The 24,717-nt window shown below is 41.2% G+C and overlaps 1 protein-coding gene across 3 annotated transcripts in view; it reads right to left on the bottom strand.

Moving 5' to 3' along the window:
* Positions 1-24,447, bottom strand: part of clmna (calmin a) — a 40,878-nt gene extending 16,431 nt beyond the window's left edge. For 2 of the 3 annotated variants that reach the window (XM_040049134.1, XM_040049135.1), the window contains exons 1-2: positions 24,077-24,447; positions 2,418-2,479 (exon numbers count right to left, since the gene is read on the bottom strand). In XM_040049134.1, coding sequence (XP_039905068.1) covers positions 2,418-2,479; positions 24,077-24,161 — 147 coding nt within the window. In that variant the 5' untranslated portion in view covers positions 24,162-24,447. The remainder of the gene's footprint in view (positions 1-2,417; positions 2,480-24,076) is intronic. The other variant, XM_040049133.1, reaches the window with a different exon arrangement.
* Positions 24,448-24,717: the final 270 nt, after the last annotated feature.

Below are 24,717 nucleotides of genomic sequence, written 5' to 3'. Positions count from 1 at the left end.
GGTAACGATATATATCACGATATATTCTTTTCTTCTGTATAACATATTTTACACACTTTAAGTCACACTTAAAATCCTTTAATTTTCTCAAAAATCGACAGCATGCCTTATGTATGAATTCTGGTTGTGCTTACTGACCTCGAACCGATTTTATGTGGTACACGGCGTGCAGAAATCTGTCAAAAAATGTTTTAGTACGACTTTGGTAAGCCATGAAACCGCACCGCTTGATGGATTGTCGGAGCATTATGGCTGCTGTAGTGAGGAGCCTCGCAGAGTAATCTGGGACCTGAAGCAGATGGAGTTTTGGACCCAATGTCAAACGAACACTGCGGCATCACTAAGAGTTAAAAACTGTCTAAATCCTTTCACCTTTAATAAAATGATCAGCGTTGCTGCTTTACCAGGTGTAACAATTAAGTTTAACATCCAGGCATCCATGAATTTATTAAATTCAACGGAGTTAGAAGTTAGCAGGAAGTTAGCTCGCTAGTTTCCACCTAAACATGATATAGCATGTTCTGACTGAGAGATTTCTGAAAAAATTAAAACGTACAGCTCTGCTATCACTTCCAACATAAATGAAAACAGAAAACTGAACAGCAGCGACTTTTTTTAGGGTTACTGAAGTTGGACTAGCTGGTACATAATGATGTCCTACGTGATCACTAGTAAAACAGCTACAGTACGTTAGCATAACATTAGCACAGTGAAGCTGAAGGATGAACGCTAACTTGATACTCGATAAAAGTTAACGTGAAGGTTTCTGGTGGTCAGGGACAAATGCAATTGCATGGCAGGATGCCGTGAACGGACCAAACTTCAGTCAGGAGAACAACTGAGATAATCCATCCACAATACGAGGTAAGTCATTAACATACTGCAACAACATGGGAATAGAGCAGCTGCGAGACAATTCAACATTGATTGATTGGTAATTTATTTCAACATGTGAACAATATAATAATAATATAATAACAATAAAATAAGAAAGAAAAAAAATACTATACAAATTACATACAAAAAAAACCGTTCTGATTAATTTACATGTTGAAAGGGAGTGGGAAGAAGTAAACACTTATTTAATCCCACCCCTTTGTATGGAAGCCCGTTTCCCCCACTAAAAAAAAAAGGATCCATAACTCAAACTTTCGAGTTATTTTTTTCGAAATTCCGAGTTATTTTCTCGAAATTTCGACATATTAACTCGAAATTTCGATTCATTAACTCAAAATTTTGAGAAAAGCAACTCGAAATTTCGAGTTAGCGCTGCCAATCAGTAATCTACGTGAATGACGTCATTTCCTTGTTACCCGGAAGCTGAAGCCCTCAGCTACAAATGCTACAGCTAAGCTACCGTTATTACATCCAGTCGTGAATGTACAGATTGCGCGTTCCTCTGCGCCATATGCTTCCGGGTAACAAGAAAGCGACCTCATTCGCGTATATTTTTGATTGGCAGAGCTAACTGGAAATTTTGAGAAAAGTAACTTGAAATTTTGAGTTATATTTCTCGAAATTTCGAGTTATTTTCTCAAAATTTCTAATAAGCCATTCCTCTGCGGATGATCTGTTAGCTGTTTGACAACTACTCTTTTTTGAGATAAAAGGAAGGTTGGAGATTGGCCTATAATTAGCTAAAACAGCTGGGTCAAATGATGGGTTTTGAAGTCTTGGTTTAATTGTTACCTGCTTAAAGACATGGTACGTAGGCCAACGGCAGCAAGTGCAAGCACAGGCTTATCGTTAAAATCAGTCTGCATGAGCCAACACTTAGCTCTGTTGTCATAACAATTAAAAAACAACTCAGGGATTTGTGAACCAGTCTGAACATGGTATGCATGTTGTGTGGTGGAGGGGTCAGAGGGTGGGGGAATCAACTTTCCAAGTTGACAGCAGACAAACGTATGATTGTCAATTAGTGGGTCAGAAATTTGACACATGGCCAAAGAGTGAATAAGAGAAGAGAGGCTCATTGTGTGAGGCAAAACAAAAGCCTTGATCAGACACTCCAACTCACAGCTAACTCTGACTCACCCCTGATTAGAACTGCCAACAAAAGCAAAACAGAAGCTCCAGAGCAGAAAAGCACAGACTCCACAGAATCATAATCAGTCTCTAGAAACAGAGTATGTCTGGGGAATAGATTAACAGTAGATTGGATCAACAGTAGAAAACCAAATGAAAGTTTAATGTCACACACAGGCAGTTTCACACAACCACATACATAATTCAGAGTGGCTGTCCCCATTTATATCCATCTTGTGTGTCCTACCATGTGTATGAGCGGGTTCCTCTGCTTAACCGCAGTTAGATTAAAGAGTAGCAACTGCAGTAACTGAGCATGAAGACCATGATTTATGTTTCTAGTCCTGTGAATGTTCTGCAGTGATAACATCACGATGCTCTGCACAAACCTTTTCTAGGTGGAGGTTTATCCAACGGGTGAAGGTCCTCTTCTGAACCAGTTCCCTTTCAACTGTAACACAGAAAAACAAGAAAAAAGGATTTGAGAGTTACTTTATCAAAGAAGACAGCACACGTAGGTCTACTGCGGTTACTATTCAAAACAATGCATTGCATTGTGACATAATGTTGTTCAGTCACAATGCATGGAAAGTAGTATTTAGAGAGTATGCTCCAAATGTTATTGTCTCATAAAAAGAACAATTTAATTAGGGTTGGAGCCCATCCCAGCTGTCACGATATGAGAAGCGGGGTACACCCTGGACAGGTTGCCACTTTATCGCACAATCAACACAGAGACAGGCAACCATTCACACTCACAATAAAACCTATGGCAAATTCAGAATCACCAACAAGCCTAACAAGGATGGCTTTGAAGTGTGTGAAGAAGCTGGAGGATCTGCAAAGAACCCACAACGGGAGAACATGTAAACTCCCCTGCTTGGTAGCGGATTTGGTCCTATTATTAGTCAGTGTGTCACATGTGCTCTCTGACTACTTCCAGTAGCCATGCCTGTAAACTCTGTTATCTGTCCACTAATAAACTACAAATACACCAATGATATACAGAATACAGATACACCAGTAATATTTGTTTGGTTCACCTCAGGCCAGGTGGACCGCTGAGCTAATGACCAACTAGCGGAAACTCTCCATTTCAAAGGTTTATAAAAGACCTACAACCAAAACGTTTGTTTGTGCTACACCTTTTGGTGTATAACAGATGAATTACAATTATTATTTTTTCCTGTTAATTTCCTTTACCAATACTAGAGAGGCAGAAGCTGCAACATAGAGAGTGGATGTATGGAGGGAAACAACTAGAGAGCGGACGGGAGGGGTTGCCATGGCAGCAAAGTCAGCTGTTATTTATTTCCATGTTCAGAATGGGTCAGGTACTGAAGCAAACGCTGCAGACAAGGGTAACGAGAGCTTATACAGTTGCAGTAATGCTGAAGGTTTCATCATCATCATCATCACACTGCAGTTTGATGACAGGTCACCTTATAGCAAAAATCAATATCAGCTGCACCTCTGTATCAGAGCAGTAACATGTAGAATGCTGATACATCTTGTCAATGTGTCCAGTAAAGTGAACCTCAGCAGTGTTTCCTCAAAGGGAATGCCTTCCAGCAGAGGATTTACCTCACTGTTCTCAGAGAGTGCCAGTTTTGGTATTCAGGGGGTGTAGCTGAGGCTTTTGTCACAGCAGACAGAAGAAGGGGGTGGCGTTAGGTGAGAAAAAAAAGACCGAATCCCACCGTACTCAGTGATCAAGGTTTCAAAGTACATACTTCTAGTTAGGTCCTAACTATTCCCACAATGATGAAATACTTTCAGTACCAATTCTATTTCATCTTGTGATGCTAGGCCTTTTTATGGGTCTCTCTGCTTTCAGCAGTCATATCCTCAAACACTGATGCCACTCTTGTTGACTATTTTTAATTGAGCTTCACTAAGTTCCTATTAAAAAAAAGAATTACTTACTTCCCACTTCTAAAAAGGATACACTGTTAGGTATGCAAGACACTGACTTAATGTTTCATTAAAGCATCAGCCACTTGCCACAGTTCAGCATTCATTTCCTAACAGGGACCAGAGCAGTGTGTCAGATATTACATCTGGAAAAACGATTTCAGCTGCTGACATTACTTTCATAACACATAATGAATGGGCTTCTTTCAAAAGTTATGTCAGATTTCATAACTTGGTGATTAATGGATAAGCTTTGACTGTACTACAATAGATATATGATCATCATTTTTATCAAATGTGAGGGTAGATTACCAATCATTTCAGAAGAAAGCAAACAAACTCAGTACTGGAAATTGTTGTTCTGGTTGTCGCAAATCTGTCATCCTCTTTTAGAAAATGCCTACAAACTGATATTTTTTATTTTTTGGTCATGAGTTTTTTTTGAAGTTCGGAGCTCATGTTTATCTTTACGTGGTTTTCATGTGTCCTTGTTTCTGCAGGTCTGTTGTATCATGTTCTTATATTCATCAGTATTCTGTACTTTCAGTTCTTGCTTTGTTTTAGTCTTAGTATAGTTTTGTGCCTCTTTCTTTCACCCTGTTAGATTCACTTGTGTTCACTGTCTTTTGTCTGGATCCTCTCACTCATTCATTGCAACAGATTTACTCGAACAGCACACAACAACACAAAGACGTAAGCTACAGTTAACCGGTTAGCACTGGAGCAGGTAGTATATATTCTCACCAACAAAGCTAATGGCACAAAACATTAGCTAGAAGAAAGACACCGGGGATGGGGATGTAACTGCATCACCATTCATGAAGCTGCTATTTCACATGTTGCAAGTAACTCCATGTATCTCAGATTGTGCTTGAGGCATTGAGAGAACAGACTGAGCAAAATATGACTAACTTTAAGATGACTGTTACCACCCACTGTTTTTTAAATCCTGCCTTGTATACATAAGGCTTCAAATTTATTTGATGATTTCACTTCTAAACTCCATAGCAGCAGCATTATTTACCCTCTCACATGTCTAAAACACATTTTGTATTGTTTAAAATGTGTCGCTGACATTTGCGAGAATTTTGAGACCAAACAAATCAGAGTTATCCAAAAATTGCGATTTATGCTCAGTTACCCAACAACCACCTTTCATCTGTGCTCAAGTTACATTTATCTAAGCCAAGCCTTCTCTGGCTGGCTGCTCTCATTTGTTTGCTGTGCAAATTTTTTTGTTTTTAAATTATGGGCAGTATGAAGGATGTATTTACAGCTTTAATGATATTACTGGGTACACAGAGGTGGAGGAAGAGCACTCAGAAAGTTAGCAATTATAATTAATTAGTAAGTGGTTAGGTGTTCACTTTTGGCTCCAAATCTACTGGAAACATTTTCACTGATTCTTTTATTTACAGCATCTTTTAAGAGATTTTCTGCTGGGGATACATGTTATATGTACAGGTTGTTAAGCCATACTTAAAACTGTGTGTCGCTTTGTCACAGGAATGTCCGTGTATCAAAATTAAAATGTTAAAAAGTTCTTTTACACTTCATTCTAATCTGCTATCAAATTTATTTTTCTGCTGGGATTGCAGCTACTAGAACACAGAACACACATCAAGAATACCCGAGCAAACAGTCGCAGTGTTATCACTGTGATCTGCGACAAACTGCAGCGATTTCCACGTCTTCTTCATCAGGCTGTGAGACAGTAAGCTTTAATGTTTAAATAGTCTTCACAGCTCTAAATGTGCAGTCGCCGCTTTGGAAATAAACAGCAGCACTGAGAACACAGTGATAAAATAATTAACTGGAATTAAAATCTTTATTTTATTGCTCTGTGCAGCACTGATCTTTTGTCCTTTTATCAACAGTGCTGCAGTTTACTGGTTTACATTTATGCTTTTTAGAGCTTATCACCATTTGATAACATCTCTGGAGCAGGCACTAAGGGATTATTTTCTTTGAAGGAAGAGTCATGCGATCCATGAAACACCCCTTCGTGTTTGGTCAGCTGCTGTCACCCCTTTCATATGAACATGCAGTGGAAACTCGGGGTTAACTTAAGAGTTGATAACCAGCTTCATGTTACTGCTGACGCTGATCAACAATGTTAGGGCAAGTGAATCCAGATAACAGAAAGATATCCCAGATAGGTTGATCTGGCTTTGTAGTAAAAGTGGACTGGTTCTTATACAGCATTACCTGACATGTTGTTTTTAATTAAACGTTTTTAAAAGATGGTCATTTCAAAGGGAAGGGTTAGCTTTGACTTCTGCTAGTTTGAGCCACAAAGACAACTTCTTACACTCTGATAACACTGAAAATGAATCACTGCACATATCTTGGATCCACCTACACATTCACTGGTGTCACTCTGAATGCCGACTCAAGAGATGAAATACTGCAAGTTCCCAGAGAAAGTCCTTTCTTTTAGTGATTGTGATTGTTTTGTGTTTGGGGACCTAATTATTATCAGTATTACACTTGCAGCGTTAATGCTGGTTTGTGACTCAAGGTAACAGAATACCAAAATAGCAGTAGAGCAATTTCACTGAAATATTTATTGAGCAGCTATGACAGGAGCATCCCTTTAGACTGCAGTGCTGCATCATCCAGAGACATTACATAACAGCAGAGTTCAAAGAAGCTGTTTCCCCACGCTTTGGTCCACTCTTTCCCTGTCGACATTTAACCCATTAAATTGTTTTAATCAAATCTCCGAAAACATTAGAGCACTCTTGTAAATATGTGATGTCTCAATAAATCGAGCAGGTATTTGAAGTTTACACAGCACCATTCTCGCATGAAAATATCTTAAAAGTTTATTTTGTGACCGAGAAAGAGTAACATTTCAAACTCTGCCACTGCCTCGTTTGAGTTTTGGACGAAATGCATTCTGGGATATTGCATTTCGTCATTTCGAGCTGATTGGAGACCAAAACAGCCAATCAGATTTTTTTTGCATCCCAGTGTGTGATTGGCTGGTTTTGTGGCACAAATATAACGGTTTACAGAAAGAATTGAGCGCACACGGAGAGAAATGTTGAGAGCGCGAGCAACACATTGCGAGCAAGCGCAAATGCAAAAACTGAGCGAGAGGGGCTGCTGTTGTGTGTGTGTGTGTGTGTGTGTGTGTGTGTGTGTGTGTGTGTGTGTGTGTGTGTGTGTGTGTATAATAGCAAACACTGAAATACAGTTTTTGCACGCAGCATTGAATTTTGTTCACTCAAATTTAGCTTTTCTTCGCTCAAAATAAATTTCTCCTCAAAATGCAACACTTGCACCTGCAAAATGTTTTTTACGTGCGCTCAGAATAGTGGCACAAAAATAACGCCATAACCCAGTGGTTCTCAAACTAGAAAAATGTTCACCCCCCCCAGCGCGCGCGCGCACACAAACACATCCTCCAACCACACACACCCATATTTTGCTCCATTGTGGTTTATTTCACACCTCAAACATTTAGTAAACAATTAAGCAAATACAAGTAATCTGCAATAAATTACAGGTAGTAAGAAAATAAACTGCTAACTCTTTTAGGCTACATCAGCACCTACACGGGTATTTTTGAAAGCGCAGCTGTTTCATCCACACGTAAACGGCGTTTCGAATCATCAAAAACCGAGGTTTTTAAAAACTTCTTTTTTGCGTTCACGTGTGGACGAGGAATACAGAGTTGGTCACGCAACGTCAAAGGTATGTGCCTTTTTTCACGTCATGCTGTGCGCCACGTTATTGTTTATATGAGATGAATTGCAGAATGGCAGATAGAGACAAAATACTGTTAATCTGACTATCTGCAGGTTTTACACGCAGTTACCGTCCCTCCATTTACAAAGGCAGAGGCGTCACGGTGTGATTATTTTACATGTACCGTATTTTCACGACCATAAGGCGCACTGTGCTAAAAGGCGCAGTCTCAGTTATGTGTGCCCTTACTGTATTTAACACACACATAAGGCGCACTGGACCATAGGGCGCATACAAGTACCGTATGCGTATTTAAAAATAAAGCGGGAGCAAACCTGAATTCGGTACCTTACTCACATTTTTATTACCAATAATCGTCATCATCAACAACACACAAGCATACAAGTGTGCGTATTTAAAAATAAAGCAGGAGCAAAACAAAGTTTGGTACTCACATTTTTATCATCAATCAAACCCATCGAAGTCCTCATCCTCTGTGTCTGAATTGAACAGCTGCGCTAAATCTCCATCAAACATGCCAGGTTCACTGTCTTCACCGTCAGAGTCACTTTCCGTGCCGTGCGGCTCCTCGGAAACGATGCCGGCTTTTGCGAAAGCTCGAACAACAGTGCCAGCAGACATGTTAGCCCAAGCATCTACAATCCATTGGCAAATTGTGGCGTAACTCGCCCGGCGCTGCCTTCCACTCTTAGTGAAACTGTGGTCTCCACCGGTCATCCATCGCTCCCAGGCCGCTCGCAGCCTTACTTTGAACGGGCGGTTCACACCGATGTCCAGCGGTTGGAGTTCCTTTGTCAGGCCTCCCGGAATGACAGCAAGCTCACAGTTCATTTGCTTCACAAGTTTTTTCACATCGGCTGTGAGATGGGCACGCATAGAGTCACAGATCAACAGCGATGGTGATGCGTGGAAAAAACCACCTGGTCTCCTTACATACACCTCCCTCAGCCACTCTTTCATCATTTCCTCATCCATCCAGCCCTTTTCATTTGCCTTAATGATGATTTCTGCTGGAAACTTCTCTTTAGGCAAAGTCTTTCGCTTAAAAATCACCATAGGCGGCAGTTTCTGTCCATTAGCATGGCAGCCAAGCACAACAGTAAAAGAAGACTTTTCATACCCCGTTGTGCGTATCGCTACCGTGCTGGTCCCCTTCTTCTCCACAGTGTGACTCACCGGGATGTCAAAAGTGAGCGGGACCTCGTCCATGTTTGTGATGTGGCTGGGCTGGATGATTTTGTCGCCGATGTGTTTGCTGCAGTAGGAGCGGAAGATGGCCAGCTTTTCCTTATAATCCACTGGAAGTTGCTGCGCTACCGTAGTCCTGGTCCGGATGGAAAAATGGCACCGTTTCATAAAAAGTGAAAGTGAAACTGCTTTTAGCCGAATGGTGACCGTCGAAACGCTTCTCCCGCTCGCTCTTTACTCGATGATCCACCGCTCGAGTCTTTCCTCCAACTCGAGCCACCTCGCCTTATGTCCGCGGAAACTCAGCTGCGTTTTCTTGACCTGCCGGAGCTTGTTTTCCAGCTTCCTCCATTTGCGAACCATCGATTCGTTAATCTTAAATTCTCTCGCTGCTGCTCGATTTCCATGTTCCTCCGCGTACCTGATGGCCTTCAGTTTAAACTGTGCTTCGTAAGCGTGTCTCTTTGCCATTTTCAGGGTTGTTAAAACAACGATGTCCTGCATAATGCACATACCTGTCCTTTTAGACAGGTATGTGCGATTGTCCCGGTATATACGATCAACGCCCACACTTCACCCTTTAACGTTCTCATGGTGTTCTCTACTACGTCCTCCTTACAACACATAGGGCGCACCGCGCTATAGGGCGCGCCGCACTTTTTGAAGAAAATCTAAGACTTTTAAGTGCGCCTTATGGTCGTGAAAATACGGTAGATGTTTTTTTTCCTGTGTAATAATATTCAACATTGCTATCAATACATTTTTCAAAAAATGCCTCTCTGTGCAAAATAGGTTTAAAAACATAAACAACTGTGGGATACTGTTTGTCCGTGATTTGAACCGGGGGAACAAATCATGGCAGGATCAGCCTGATATTATTTGTATCCAGCATTTGTATCCAGTGACGGAATACATGTACCGTCGTTACGTATTTAAAATACAAAATATGAGTAACTGTATTCCGTTACAGTTACAGTTTAAAATACAGTTTAGAATACAGTTTAGAATACAGTTACTTTGTTGAAATAAATGGATTACATGGCGGTACTTTCCTGTTTCATATTGTGGCGGGTCAGGACTGTTTGGGTTTTGTTTGATATCTCTCTCTCTCTGTGTGTGTGTGTGTGTGTGTGTGTGTGTGTGTGTGTGTGTGTGTGTGTGTGTGCGCCTTTTTGTTGTTGTGCTAAGCTAACAAGCAGAATGCTACAGGCATAGCTCTAAAGAGCCTGGACTGCCATTCAATCTGGATACTGATCTGAACAGACCTTATGTGTCTGTGAGCAAGAGGAGGGAGAAAAAGGATAGTGGAAAAGTACGAGCTGTCATCGAGCAAAAACGGGAGCTGGAAGCATGTAAATATAATAACAACCACTGCAGCCAAACAGAGAGCCTGACGAGCCCAGCTGTAAGTAAGCTATTAAGACTCAACTGTACGCTGTGTTCGTGTTTTCCTCCGAAAACAATTCAATTCAACAACAAGTTCCGTTGGAGCAGTCTTTCAACGCCTCTCTCTGTCTCTTGCAAAAAAAGTTGACCCACACAACAAAGTAAAGCTATTTTTTTATATATTGTATACACACACACACATACGTGTACACATACGTATATACATACATCTACACATACATACACACACATATACATCTACAGGGTGGGCCATTTATATGGATACACCGTAATAACATGGGAATGGTTGGTGATATTAAAGTCCTGTTTGTGGCACATTAGTATATGTGAGGGGGCAAACTCCTGAAGATGGGTGGTGACCATGCTGGCCATTTAGAAGTCGGCCATCTTGGATACAACTTTTGTTTTTTCAATAGGAAGAGGGCCATGTGACACATCAAACTTATTGGTAATGTCACAAGAAAAACAATGGTGTGCTTGGTTTCAACGTAACTTTATTCTTTCATGAGTTATTTACAAGTTTCTCTTCGTTCACAGCCATTGACATGTCGAAGAGGTTAACACGTGAGGAGTGGATCGAAATTCTGTTGATATCTGGTGAACACAGTAACCGGGTCATTGCAGCAGATTTCAATGCAAGACACCCTACGAGACCACCCATCTCCCATGCTACAGTTAGCAAACTGCTTGCTAAGTTTCGTGAAACTGGTCCAGTGTTGGATTTGCTAAGAGTGGCAATAGTCGAACATCCCTTCGGCGGATATTAGCTACTCACAAATGGCACCCTTACAAACTCCAGCTACTGCAGCATCTCAACGAGGATGACCCAGATCGGCGCACAGAATTTGCAGAATGGGCAAAACAAAAATTGGAACAGGACCCTCAGTTCACGCAGAAGATTTTGTTCAGTGATGAGGCAAACTTTTATGTGAATGGTGAAGTTAACAAACAAAACCACCGCTATTGGTCTGACACTAACCCACATTGGATGGATCCCTCCAAGACTGTTGGACCAACAAAAGTGATGGTTTGGTGTGTTATATGGGGTACAACGATAGTGGGTCCATTCTTCATCAATGGAAACCTCAAGGCCACTGGATATTTGAAATTGCTACATGATGATGTGTTTCCCTCTTTGTGCACTGAAACTGGCACGTTCCCTGAGTTTTTCCAGCAAGATGGTGCACCACCACATTATGGGTGCCAGGTCCGAGCATTCCTAGATGAACAGTTTCCTGGAAAGTGGATTGTTCGTCGTGGGCCAGTTGAATGGCCCCCCAAGGTTTCCTGATCTGACCCCCTTAGACTTTTATCTTTGGGGTCATCTGAAGGCAATTGTCTATGGTGTGAAGATACGAGATGTGCAGCACCTGAAACTACGGATACTGGATGCCTGTGCTGGCATTTCTCCTGCGGTGTTGCTATCAGTGTGTGAAGAGTGGGAGAAGAGGGTTGCATTGACAATCCAACACAATGGGCAGCACATTGAACACATTTTATAAGTGGTCAGAAACTTGTAAATAACTCATGAAAGAATAAAGTTACGTTGAAACCAAGCACACCATTGTTTTTCTTGTGACATTACCAATAAGTTTGATGTGTCACATGGCCCTCTTCCTATTGAAAAAACAAAAGTTGTATCCAAGATGGCCGACTTCTAAATGGCCACCATGGTCACCACCCATCTTCAGGAGTTTGCCCCCTCACATATACTAATGTGCCACAAACAGGACTTTAATATCACCAACCATTCCCATGTTATTACGGTGTATCCATATAAATGGCCCACCCTGTATATTCAACTTTAGCACATGTGCTTCTCATAATCTACCTAAACTGACATGGCTCTAACTCTGTTCCAACCCCATGATTTGTTCAGCGCGGTACCCTTCTTGTCTGTCCAGGAAAAGTTATTTCCAAGTAATTCTTTTAATCGTTTTATCACCCAACCCTACCTGAAAGCACACCCTTCACAGTGCAAAGGTCTCACCTTTGAATTCAGGTAACTGTGACGGTCTCACAGTAAACACACAGAAAAACAATCTGGATACTGATCTGAACAGAGTGTTTGTTTTATCTCCCTATACAGAGGTCAACTCACAGCGGTGTGGAGAGTGCTTTCAGTCTGTTCTCGTAGTAAGGTAGCCATCTAAACAATTAGAGCACACACTCTGCTGTGCTGTGCTCAAACGGATTGGTAATCCATGTCCATACTTTTATTATTGTGGGGTCTTTATATTGCCAAGTAAAGCGCCTTGAGGTGACTGTGGTTGTGATTTGGCGCCGTCTAAATAAAACTGAATTGTAAGATCTGTAACATCTGGTCCACATAACTTGGCCAACGGAACAACCCCTACTTTTTTGTGGATGGAGGGAAAAAGGATTATAAAATGATAATAAAAATGATGCAGACTCAACACAGCCCTGTATGCTAGCCAGCACCCACTAGTGTCCATGATTGTTAATCAGTTATTAATCTCTTTGCTCATGTCTTTCACACTCACCAGTAAGCCAATATGCTCACACCGCCCCTTTCTGACGTGGCACGCTAGTCAAACAAAGAAATAGCCCCAGACTATTTTTTATGTGGTCACTGATGTTGGTGCACGAGTTGCACCTGTTCCTCTGCAAGCATCAATAAATCCTCAAGGAAGCCATTTATTAGGTTAATGTTTAAAAATGTTTCAGAGAACAACAAACGCTGCTGACACGACTGACTAAGCTTATCTCTCGTGTCATAGGATGAGAGGATAAAACTGACAGTGAGGATTGGTTGACAAATCAACATCAAATCACACGTGTTTGCCACAAACTTTTTACTTTTTAAGCTACTCACTGATATTAAAATGTGTTACAACTATTTTGTCAGATTTTATTTTTTATTTCAACATTTCTAGAAGACTTGAGAATTTTATGTTCATCAACAACATCACCACATAATACTGGAGGCCCATATCATAACTGACATCATCAAGGCGTAAAGTGGTCCTCCTTCATGATTCCATCCACTTTGTGCTTTGAGCCATACAGCCTAAAACACTGCACAACCATCGCCGTGCTTGACTGCTGGTGCAGTGTTTTTAGGTGTTAAAGCCTCACCTTTAACCCTCTTCACATTGTGGCCAAACAGCTCAGTCTTTGTCCTGTTTATTTAAACTTCTGATCATGATTTTAAGTTAACACTAGCCATGGGCCTAAATGCTTGGTAATCCAGATTAAGAATGTCAAGAAGCCATTATATTTTGTGCTTGTGTTGTACGCCATGTTGAAGACTCATATGAAGACATTTGTCTCTATAGCTGACGTCCTGTCCATTTGCTTGGCTAAGAGAATTTGCTACATCATTTTTTGATGCTGAAACCCAGGAGAAATGAGCAAACAAGATTCACATTGTGGCACAGCCGAAGCTGCAAGAGTGGCAGATGACGAGCATGGAAGGGAAATGGAACAAACAAAATACAAATTCAGAATGTATGCACATGTTTGACTCCTTTGTTCCCACAAGATCAAAATGAATCACAGTAAAGGTCTTGCTACAAAATATCTGGCATCCTAGGCAGAAAATTGTAATAAAAGCTGTGGAGACCCCACAAGTGTCCTTGGCCATTCCCGGTGAACAGAAATTGTTCAGCAGATTTGGTGCAGAACTATTTAGAGCAGAACATAGCAGAAGATGCGACACAAGATAACATCAGCACAGATACTATATGCCTCACCATGTAGTGCTCAGAAGCAACCACCAAATTAAGAGTGGTCCTCGATGTGTCGTCCCATGAAGACAGCTGTCCATTGCTGAATGGTTGCTTACTTACAGAGCCAAACTTGAATCCAGATCTGCTCATTATTCTTATTAGATGTAGAAACATAAAGTTGCCTTTCTGGCAGGTTCTTGTGGCTCTCAGGTACACCGACAGTAAAAGGAATGAACACCTGCGCATTCTGAGGATGATGAGACTGGTGTTTGGGGTTACACCAAGCCCATTTGTGCTTGTGGCTAGGATTCAAAGACACCTAAAGCAATATGAAACATACAAACCACAAGTTGTGAATAAAATAAGGGAGTCACTCTGTGTGGATGAATTCATTTCAAGTACACGCTCAGTTGAAGAAGCACATCATATAACAACAATTGCCAAACAAAACTGGCTGCTGCAAGTATGGAGCTCTGCAAATGGATGAGGAGAGCTCCGCAAACTACATGTTTGCACCTGAGACAAATGGAAAACCACTTAAAGTACTTGAATCAGTGTGGAGGCCAGAGACTGACGATTTTACCTTTGACCTTAAGGCACTAGTCAGGTTTTTAACAGAGAGGAAAGGAACTAAAGGAAGTGTTCTGCATTCCTCAACACGCACTTATGACTTTACCATTAGCATCATGTGCATTTCAAGAAAAGGAAGTGGGAGAGGGGGCTCTCCTGGGATGAAGAATTGCCACCAGATCTGGCCCGAGAATGGAAACAGTGGTGTTCAGAACTCACTTATTCATACATCAGCTCACCAAACCAAGGTGGTACCAAACCAGCATGCAGCAAAATAATTATGAATTGGAACTACATGTGTTCTGTGAAGGGAGTGAGAAAGTATACAGTGCTGTGGCATATCTGCAAGCTAAAAAACAAGAATGAGAAACAACAATGAGCTTCCAAAAAATAAATAAAAAATAAATAACAATGCTGCGTCCGGAGCTCATGGGAAGCCCTGACTGGATCAAGACTGGGAAACAACTTGATCATCTCATTGAAGACTGAGGAAAGCCAGATAAAATAAGATCACTTCACAATGGATTTGCAGTTCTGCACAAAGGTGGAAATCATTTGTCACAAACAGAGTGACCGACGTCCAGATGCTTACCAATTTATCTTCATGGTCACACATCCTGGGGAAGGTTAATCCAGCTGACCTTCCCACAAGAAGGCAAACAGCAAAGGCCCTGATACACAACCAGCTATGGTCGAATGGGCCAAGTGTCTTTGTATCAGAAGATCAGACACAGGAGGCTGAATGAACATTTCAGGTGAAGTGAAAGCAGAACATCATACAGTTTGCTGCCAATGACACCAACATCTGTGAACTAATACTGAAAATTAGAGCAAGCTGAAAAGCGTTCTCAGAGTGACAGCATGGATAAGAAGAAATTTCTGTCTGAGAAATCAGACAGAAACTCTGGGTTAGGCCCATGTGGACGATAGAAGATTCAAATAAAACTTGTTAATAATAACAACAACCAGTAATCATCCTGCTGTAACCCAGTTTCTCTAAGGCCGGGTTAATCGATTTGTTGATCAGTTACTAATTCGTGTACTAACAGGGACTTAATGTTTAATAATCCACATTTCAATGTTTTAATCTTTTGTGAAGATATGGATACTATATTGTTCTTTCTTTGTGATTTCTTATGATTTCTTATGATTTCTTATGTTTAGTCATTTGTTGACTTAAACATAGCTCCCAAACAGACAAAAAAAACAAACCAAAAGTTTTTTTTTTTGTCTGTTTGGGAGCTGACACAGTCTCTAAGGGGATGGGGTTTTGGGGGGATAACAGGAGGATAGAAGCTGCAGAGAAGTGTACAACTCTGCTTCAAAACAACAGCTTGTGATTAAATAACAACAACAACAACAATAATGTACACTTTATTGATCCCTGTGGGGAAATTACTCTCTGCATTTAACCCATTCACTCTGTGAAGCAGTGGGCGGACGCAAATCAGGCCCCGGGGAGCAGTGTGTAGGGACGGTACCTTGCTCAGGGGTACCTCAGGGTAGCCGTTCAGTGGATTTGAACCCCCGACCTTCCGATCATGGGGTGACCACGCTACCTAACCCTTGGGCCATCATACGAAATCAGAGGGTGATTCTGAACTGATATAAGAGCTGAACACAGTATAAACTGGCTCATGTCACCCTGTTTTAAACATCATCTAAATTCCAGCAAATTATACAAACCAGCCACTACTTCAACAAAGCTCGAACACTAGTTTTGATCAAAAACTGAGGCAATAGCTTCGAAATGAAGGATGCTTAAAGAAACGAGTGAAGCATCAAGAGATGGACCTCAGGTTGAATATGTGGAGAATTGAAAAGTGATCCCTGCTTAGTGGTTGGGTGGATGTTTTCTGTTGCACTTACACCTCTTCAGTGAACACCCCCGGGGGCGGCAAGTCAACCTGAGAGCATCATCTCTTAGTAACAAGGAGGCACATGGCTCATCACCATTTCTTTGGAGGCAGCTCTACTTCAGTGCATGTGTCCGTACCAGGCCATTTGTCAGGCTCCAGGGAATCATGTGCATGTCATAAAACCAGCTTTTCCAGGCCAATCACAGACTGCAGATGAAAACTGAGCAAAACCAGGCTTACATTACCCAGCACTTTATTTTTAGACAAGGAAGTGGGAATAAATGTTGAAAAGGAGCTTCTTCCAGACTTTCAGTGGTCATTCATTGTGTAATTACTATGTTAAACACAGCCATTAACAGGAGTAAGTTAAAGTAAGACTGGGCAAGATGAATTTTTGTTATAATTCACAGCTGGGCAAAAAGAGATTCCACTGAAAAAGCTTGTCTGTTTGGACAAATTAAAACCTGATGCTTTCCAGTCTACAGTAAATGTAAAGGGATATCACAATTTGCTATCTTTTAGAGTGAAGAATAATTTTGTTTCTGGTTAAAGTCTGCTACAGTTACAGATCAAAACTGTTCAGTAGTCTTTACTAGGGATGCAACAGATTTGGTTTGATTATTTTACTTTGAGTAGTCCAAGTCTTCTTCTGAAAGTTCCTAAAATTGTTATGGAGTAGTTCATCATGGTAAAAATGGTCCCCGAAAAAAATAAAATAAATTATCGCATTCACAAGATTGTCAAAACACTTGACCTCTGACCTTGATCTTAAAGTCAAGGTCACTGAGACTTGAGCTCATCTGAGATCAATATTTTAAGGAGGAGAGAAATTGCTTCACTCTGCCCACCCGCCATCGCAATACTGTTAATTACGAGGTTCATAGGAAGGTTGAAATTATCATCATCATGTCCTCTGGTCAGAACGCAAAATGAAACAGCCATCAATCTGTTGCAGTATCTCTCGGTTTATTTCGTTATTATCAGTGATAGCTTAACTTAAGGGGACACCCACATGGACTGCTAACTCTCAGCTGCTGCCCCATGTGGGAGTGAAAAGAGTGAGCTGGTAGTGAGTGCAGTCTTTATATAATGTGTGCCAGGTGAGTTCCATTAAGGAACAAACTCCAGAGCCAATCAGTGGTGAGAAAGTAAAAGAGGAAGCAAAGTGGTCCTGGTGAGGCGAGGGAGCGTGAGGAAAAGGGCAAATGAAACAAGAATCTTTACAACAAACACACAATCAGGATTACAGTGCAGTAGCTCTGAGAAATCTGATAAAGTCACAATATTCTGATCTGTCCGTTCTTATTGCAGCCAACTGTCCAGCCACGCACAGCTCTTGGTAATGTGTAAAGATATACTGTGATACTTTGCTACCCTCTGAATTGAAGAAGCCTTCTTAACATGAATGATATACAACCACCGTGGAGTTTTCATGAAAGCAGGAAAGATTTTTTTCTTCAAAGTTATGCAACCTCACAGATTTGCATCCTGTTTTGCCTTTTAGAGCAAAAGATCCCTGCACCTTTCCACTTTCGCTTTACCAAGCCAGTGCTCTTTAATAATCATTAAAAGATTCTGTTCATGAATCTGTCAGAGTGTGTATTAAAATCAGTCAAACATCTTGACAAAAAATAGAAGCCTGTGTATCTTTGGTGGGATGAAAGATTTTAATGATAAAGATTCCAGCACCATTCTAGTAAACTAACCCTCTGGTGTCCTTTCGCTTCATTAATCAGATGACGTCTCTGAGTTTTCATTCCCACCTCCAAAAAAACATGTTAATCATACAGTATGTCAGCCCACACTTGAGCCCACTGTATCTAAGTGTGTCTCTCACTCTTCTGTTTTAGTTTGTCAGACTAAAATGGTTACCATCTCTGTTAGAACACAGCAGAGAGGATTACTCGAACTTGAACTCTATTGACCTGTAATAAATATCCAAAAATCCATTTATAGACTTCCTTGGGCAAAAGCACAATGATCAAATTTCATTTCCTGACTTATGTGCTAGGATTTCATTTCAGCTCAGTGTAAAGTCAATGGTAAATCGACTGGTTCTTATATAGCACTGTTCTACTTTACCTGAGCCTCCAAGCACTTTATACAGCATGACATAATTTACCCATTCATATGAGCCCTTTGTTTCTATATTGAAATACTTTCTATCCAACGCTCACACTCAGATGAATGTATCGGAGAGCAACTTGCCCAAGATTATATATTAGATTATAGACTGAAGCAGTTAGGGCTTGAACCACCAACCTTTCACTCAGTAGATGTCCTGCTCAGCCTCCTGAACTACAGCTAATCTTCTGTCTTTTGCTGCTCTCTGTTCTGTTTCACTGTGTGTCTTTGAGCTGAAGATTAACTGAATTGCCCTTTGGATGTTTTCAAATGTATATTTCAGTCAGCAGGCCTATTTTTCTGGAGATTCTTATGTGTTTGTGGAATGTAGTACATAAAATAGTACATTTACAAAATGGATGCAAGGCTGTATACACGAGTGTTAGAGCAGTGTAATGAAATGATGTGCACCCTGTTAATTACAAAGATTTTCCCATTGTTGGCTCAGGGAGAAGCTTGTATGTGAATACAGCACAAGCTTTAAAGTTGACTGGTTGTTATGCTGTGTGTCCAATGTGCACACACAAAGTAGGAGTCTATTACTCTATAAGTTTCAGGCTACAGAGTGTTTGTGCAGTGAAAGCTTTTTTACTGTATCAAGGCGAAATCTAAAGTCTATACATGCCTTGCCCGCAGGAAATGCAAACAAGAATGAACTCAAAAGACGGGACCTTTGTTCACCTCCAGGATCCTCAAGCAGTGAGTGTATGGAGACTCGAGCTGGTCTTGTGGTCGAGCAGTGAGAGTGTGTCCCTGTCCGTCTGCCTGCAGTGAGCTCTGTTCTCACATAGAGGCAATGCACAAAGTATGTGCTACAACTGGTGTCTGGGCTGCTCTGCTTGTGTTGTTGTTGGTCCATGAGCAGACCACGGAAGAGAGCAAGGTTCTAACATACAAAGAGCTGAAGTGTTAAAAACAATGAAAAGAGTCACTGCAGTTACTGACTGTGCTTTTGATGCTTTATTTTTTGATCTCTGAAGTTTTTGTTGTTGTTTTTTTCCCCACAGTTCTCCTGTTCCCAGTGAACTCTGTTATTGCTTCCTGCTGCATTCTGACCCACTTGTCAAGCAATAAACATCAGCAGTCGCACACTTCGTCCACTTCCAGTGACGCACAGTCAGGATCTTGAAGGGCTGCGCAGCAGCACGTCTGGCGTGGGTGAACCCCACGTTTGCTTGGTTGTTGTTGTTTGTTTGTTTTTTTCAGGGTTACCAAAGCGTGTGCAAACCCAGATTAGATTTTAAAAGTGTGTAACTATGTTAAATTGATTCTGAGCATGCAGACTCACTGAAGGGCCGCCAGTACTGGAAGCTCTCTGGTTGCTGTTAGTAGTCTGAGTAGTATTATGTGACTTTGAGGTAAACCAGGTTTTGGTTTCCTGCAGAGCAAAAGACAAACGTTTAAACTGTCCAAAGTCAAACACTATCAGACAAAAGAAAACATTTAAATTTATATGCAGTTCTAGTCTGACTGTAAATATTAATGCACAGATCACAGGCCTGTACTATGAATCAACATTGGTGGTTATCATGGTAATTTCATGTTTAACTCTCAGTGTTATGAACAGGGTTGCTTTCCGACTGTGGTACATTATAATATCTTTTATTGCACATCCAATCTGCTTACACTTGTAGGCTATGCTTGGGTATAATCATTTCGTGTATAAAAAAAAATCACAGTCTACTGACCAGTCAGTTCTCTTGAAAACAACGAGGATCAGTACAGGATCCCATGGACCTGAGTACACAGACAATATGAGGGTCTATAGGGGGGGTGGGGAACTCCAGGCCTCGAGTGCCGGTGTCCCTGCAGGTTTTAGATGTGTCCTTGATCCAACACAGCTGATTCAAATGGCTAAATGACCTCCTCAACATGTCTTGAAGTTCTCCAGAGGCCTGCTAATGAACTAATCATGTGATTCAGGTGTGTGGACTCACGGTGATATCTAAAACCTGCAGGACACCGGCCCTCGAGGCCTGGAGTTCTCACCCCTGGTCTATAATGTCTTGGGACACATTAAAATGGTACGCATCAATAAGAAATACAATGATGCATTTAGAAATCTGAGTATTGTTCAATATTCGTTTTTTCACCATTTAATTAAAAAAAATTGAATTCTGATGTACGTTTAATATTCATTACACATGAATAGCAATATACCAACATTTCTTATGTAATATATCTTTGTTTAACTTTTGTGATTATATCTTATATTAATAGATTATATCTATCTCTCATGAAAATCACAAAACCACTATTCTTTATTTTTCTTCATTATTTTTATTAATATTATTAATTATTGTTATTATTATTATTATTATTGTTATTATCCACGTTTATTAAGTTCCAGTACATTTCTGTTTAAACTGTATAAATACTGTGCACCTCTCTCTACCTCAGTACAGATGATGGCAATAATGAGGAAGACTGCAAAGTTGACAGTTGTCCAGATGATGACTATCGGCACCTTCCATGAACAGGGAAAGCCAAAAGAAGGTCATTGCTGTTTACAGAATGCTTTATCAAAGCATATTTAAGTAAAGTTGGCTGGAAGGAAAAAAATCTATCAGGGAAAAAGTGCAGAAGCAACAGTGATGACCACAGCTCTGAGAGAAGTGTCACCAAAACTCAACTCAAGAACTTCACAAGGAGTAACTGAGGCTAGTCTAGAGCATCAGGAGACAGCAATCAAATACATTTTCGAGAACTCATCCTTTATGCTTTCTTAAACTTGCCAACTTTCTTTGACAGAGATTGATACTTACTTTTCCCCCAAAATAATTTCCTGACATCAAGCAGACCACAGAAAAAGCCATGAGGATATAGTTCAGCATGTGTTTGAAGGAAAGGGTCAAATAGAGAACATATAGTGGGACTCGTACTGTTATCAAAAAGGAACATTTGTGACAACTGTGCAAAGATTAGAAGTGTTCTGACCCATGATATGAGTGTAAACAACCTGAAAAATAAACTCTGGTCATCGTGGGATAAATGTAAAGGAATGTGAATACAGCTCTGTAGACAGTCCTGTACATTTAAATGAAATCACACTCATAGCAAATGAATTTTTCACAAGGATTCAGCACATCATAATCAAGTTTAGAATCATCCCATGTTTATGGTATAAACTAGCAGAAAGTAATTCTTTACTAATGTGTTACTTGAATGCAAACCAGCAATGTTAACTGTACTCAGAAAGAAACCTACATCCCAGTGAGGTAGGACAGAAAGCTGTGTGGGATGTGTGGGAACGTTCAATATTGTTATGCACAGAGAGCTGCTCTCTCTCGTTCTCCCTCTCATTTTGTGTTATGTAACAACCTCCAGGCCATTGTTTTAAAGTGATAGCTGCTCATCGAGCTTTTGTGCAGAGAAGAGGGACAAAAGCGTGAAACTGGCTCATTTTAAGAAGGTGGAATTGACATGTCCATGTTCATGGGAAAAGCGTTGTTTAAAACCATATAGGAATGAATGGCTGAGAATGTGCGGGCTTCTCATTAGAGCACATGCTCCCGTAGAGACAGCAGGGCTTGGGTTTATGAGCCGGACACATGACTACACTCCCTCCGTCGCTTTGAGTCTAGATTGTACCAAACCATGATGCACATGATTAAATCATTTTGAATCCTCTCACAACATTCCAGTAAGATTCATACCTGTGCCTTCATTTTCTTTTTCTTTCATGATTTCTTGGTGGATTTGCTAGTATGCTGTGCAATAATATTCTGTGTCTGTTTTCTTTCCTTACAAAAACCTGAGTATACCTGAGTAAATACCTCAGGCAGCAGAAACCAGAGAAAGAAGAGGAGGAACAGGCCCCTGAACGGTATGTACCACCGGCAGATAGAGGAAGTGGCTGATATCCAGAAATCCTACCAGTGGCTGAACAAACCTGAACTGAAAGACCTAGGCACTAATCATAGCAGCACAAGAACAAGCTCCAAGTACAAGATCAATAGAGGCTGGGGTCTACAACACCAGGTAAGGCCCAGGTGCAGGCTGTGTAAAGATGCCCCAGAGACAATCCAGCACATAACAGCAGGGTGCAAGATGCTAGCAGGCAGGGCATACATGGAACGCCATAACCAAGTGGCCTGCATAGTGTACAGAAACATCCATACAGAGTATGGTCTGGAAGTCCCGAGGTCAAAATGGGAAACGCCGCAGGTGGTTGAGAATGACCGAACATAGATGTGTGTGTCACAATAACAAAACACACCTTTCTGATCATGTTGCATAACCTGGTTTCATTTAACATGTTTGGCTCTTATTCAGGTCAATTGGCAGCTAAATAAGAGATTTTCAGTGACTCCAGTGGAATTAAACATCTAAGGATGTTTTCACTGTTCAACAGTGGTGTTAAATTACTTAAAATCCACAGCAGGCTTTGCTTTTTCACATGTGCTCTGCTTCTGGAGAAGAGGCAGAGAGAGCCATTCTTACACCCACAGGAGTGAAAAATAGAATGTAATGCACCTACACAGGCAGAAGAGCTGTCTGTAAGAATCAATCCACAACATGTTAGCTCACACATTCATGCCCCCCTTCTTATAATAAAAAAAACCACAAGATTGCTTTCTCTGAGGAGTATTTAGGGAAATTATGAAAACTGTTATGTTACTTTTTTGCTTTATGTGTGACATGAAAAACAATCTTAAGACAACTCACATTTTAACACTGGCTTTTAAGCACACTCCAATTAAAGAAGTGTTATAACTTATTAGACAAGAACACATAGATGTTTGCTTGAAAAGCTGGCTCTAATACATACTGAGGAAGTCAGGACGCCTCAACCTGAGCTGCAGGTTCATATCCGGATGCCTCCCCACATTTCTGCACGAGCATTATAGGCCAATACAAAAGTCATTCAGACAGCAACAGCAGTACTTTACCCAGTGATGACATACAAGTGTCCACACTAGTGCACTCTGATTTAGTGGAAGTTATTTTTTCTCTGGAAGTGAACCTGGTCTAATCAACTACTGGGATTGGATGGTTTTAGAAAATGAACGAACACACACACACACACACACACACACACACACACACACACACACACAGAGGGAGGGAGAGAGAGAGAGAGAGAGAGAGAGAGAGAGAGAGAGAGAGAGAGAGAGAGAGAGAGAGAGAGAGAGAGGTTTTGTGACCACTTCAGTGATTCTATGTTGGATTCAAATAATAGACAAATAATTCAAATAAGTAGGCCAACAATAAAATAACTAATTAAGTGTACTAGTCTTGAAAAGAGTATACCTATCAGGGACCGCATACGTCGAGTACACTGAAAGTGCACTTCAGTAAATAAAAGCCTCCACACAGCAGATCACCGGGTCACTGAGTCTGTGAGGCTCCTGGGCGCACAGTGTGGAACAAAGCGTTTGTGAGCTCCGTTTGGAAAGTTTAGAACCTTCGTGCTGCAAGTGAAAGCAGCCAAATACAACAAAAGAAAAGTTCCCCACATCAGAATAAAACGATCTTCTACGCAACTGAGTTCCTGGGCACTGTGCTGGTGCATGCATGGCCAGGCCATCCGCACTGTTCTGTGGACTCAAACTACAGTAACGGAGATGTTCCTACCTTGCAGGTTCTGCACTCGGATATCGCTGATTTGTCCGATAAATTCTTCCCTCTCGAACCAGTCTTCCCAGCCGTGTCCGGCCATCTGGAGCCGCGGTGAGTTCAGAATTCCCGGACAGGAATGCTGGAAAAGCTCCCCGGCTAAGAACGAGAAGCTGCTGCTGCACCGGGCTGCCTATTGTCCGTCCGTCCGAGCGGAATCCACCACGGCGGTGTGTCAATCAGTGGAAGCACATAGCAGCTGCTCACTGCCGCAGGCTTCCGTCAAAGCAGCGTTGAAGCGACTCACGTCCAAAAGCATGTGGGAGGCCAGCGGGCAGCAGAGGAGGAAGAAGCTGCAGCACCTGGTTGGTATTTTCGAGGTGGGATGGAGCTGCGCCAGAGCCCGCCCACCCGCTCTCGCTCGCTCTCCCTCTCTCGCTTTGTACACACACACAGGTTCCTCCAAGTGGTGGAAAATAACTGATGGCACAACCTGATTTCCCTTTTTCCCTCTTTTTCCTTTTTTCCCCTTTACCCCTTCTTTTCCCTTTTCGTTGGGGGGATACAAATATACAAACAATGGTCATGACTTTTACAGCTCACTGCTACACAGGAGTTTATCTTTGCATAATTTCATTTTAAATTGGGAAAAACATTAA

This window comes from Simochromis diagramma, unplaced genomic scaffold (genome assembly GCF_900408965.1).
Source record: "Simochromis diagramma unplaced genomic scaffold, fSimDia1.1 OVJJ01000426.1, whole genome shotgun sequence".
NCBI lineage: Eukaryota > Metazoa > Chordata > Actinopteri > Cichliformes > Cichlidae > Simochromis > Simochromis diagramma.
This window is presented reverse-complemented; position numbering and strand designations above follow the sequence as displayed.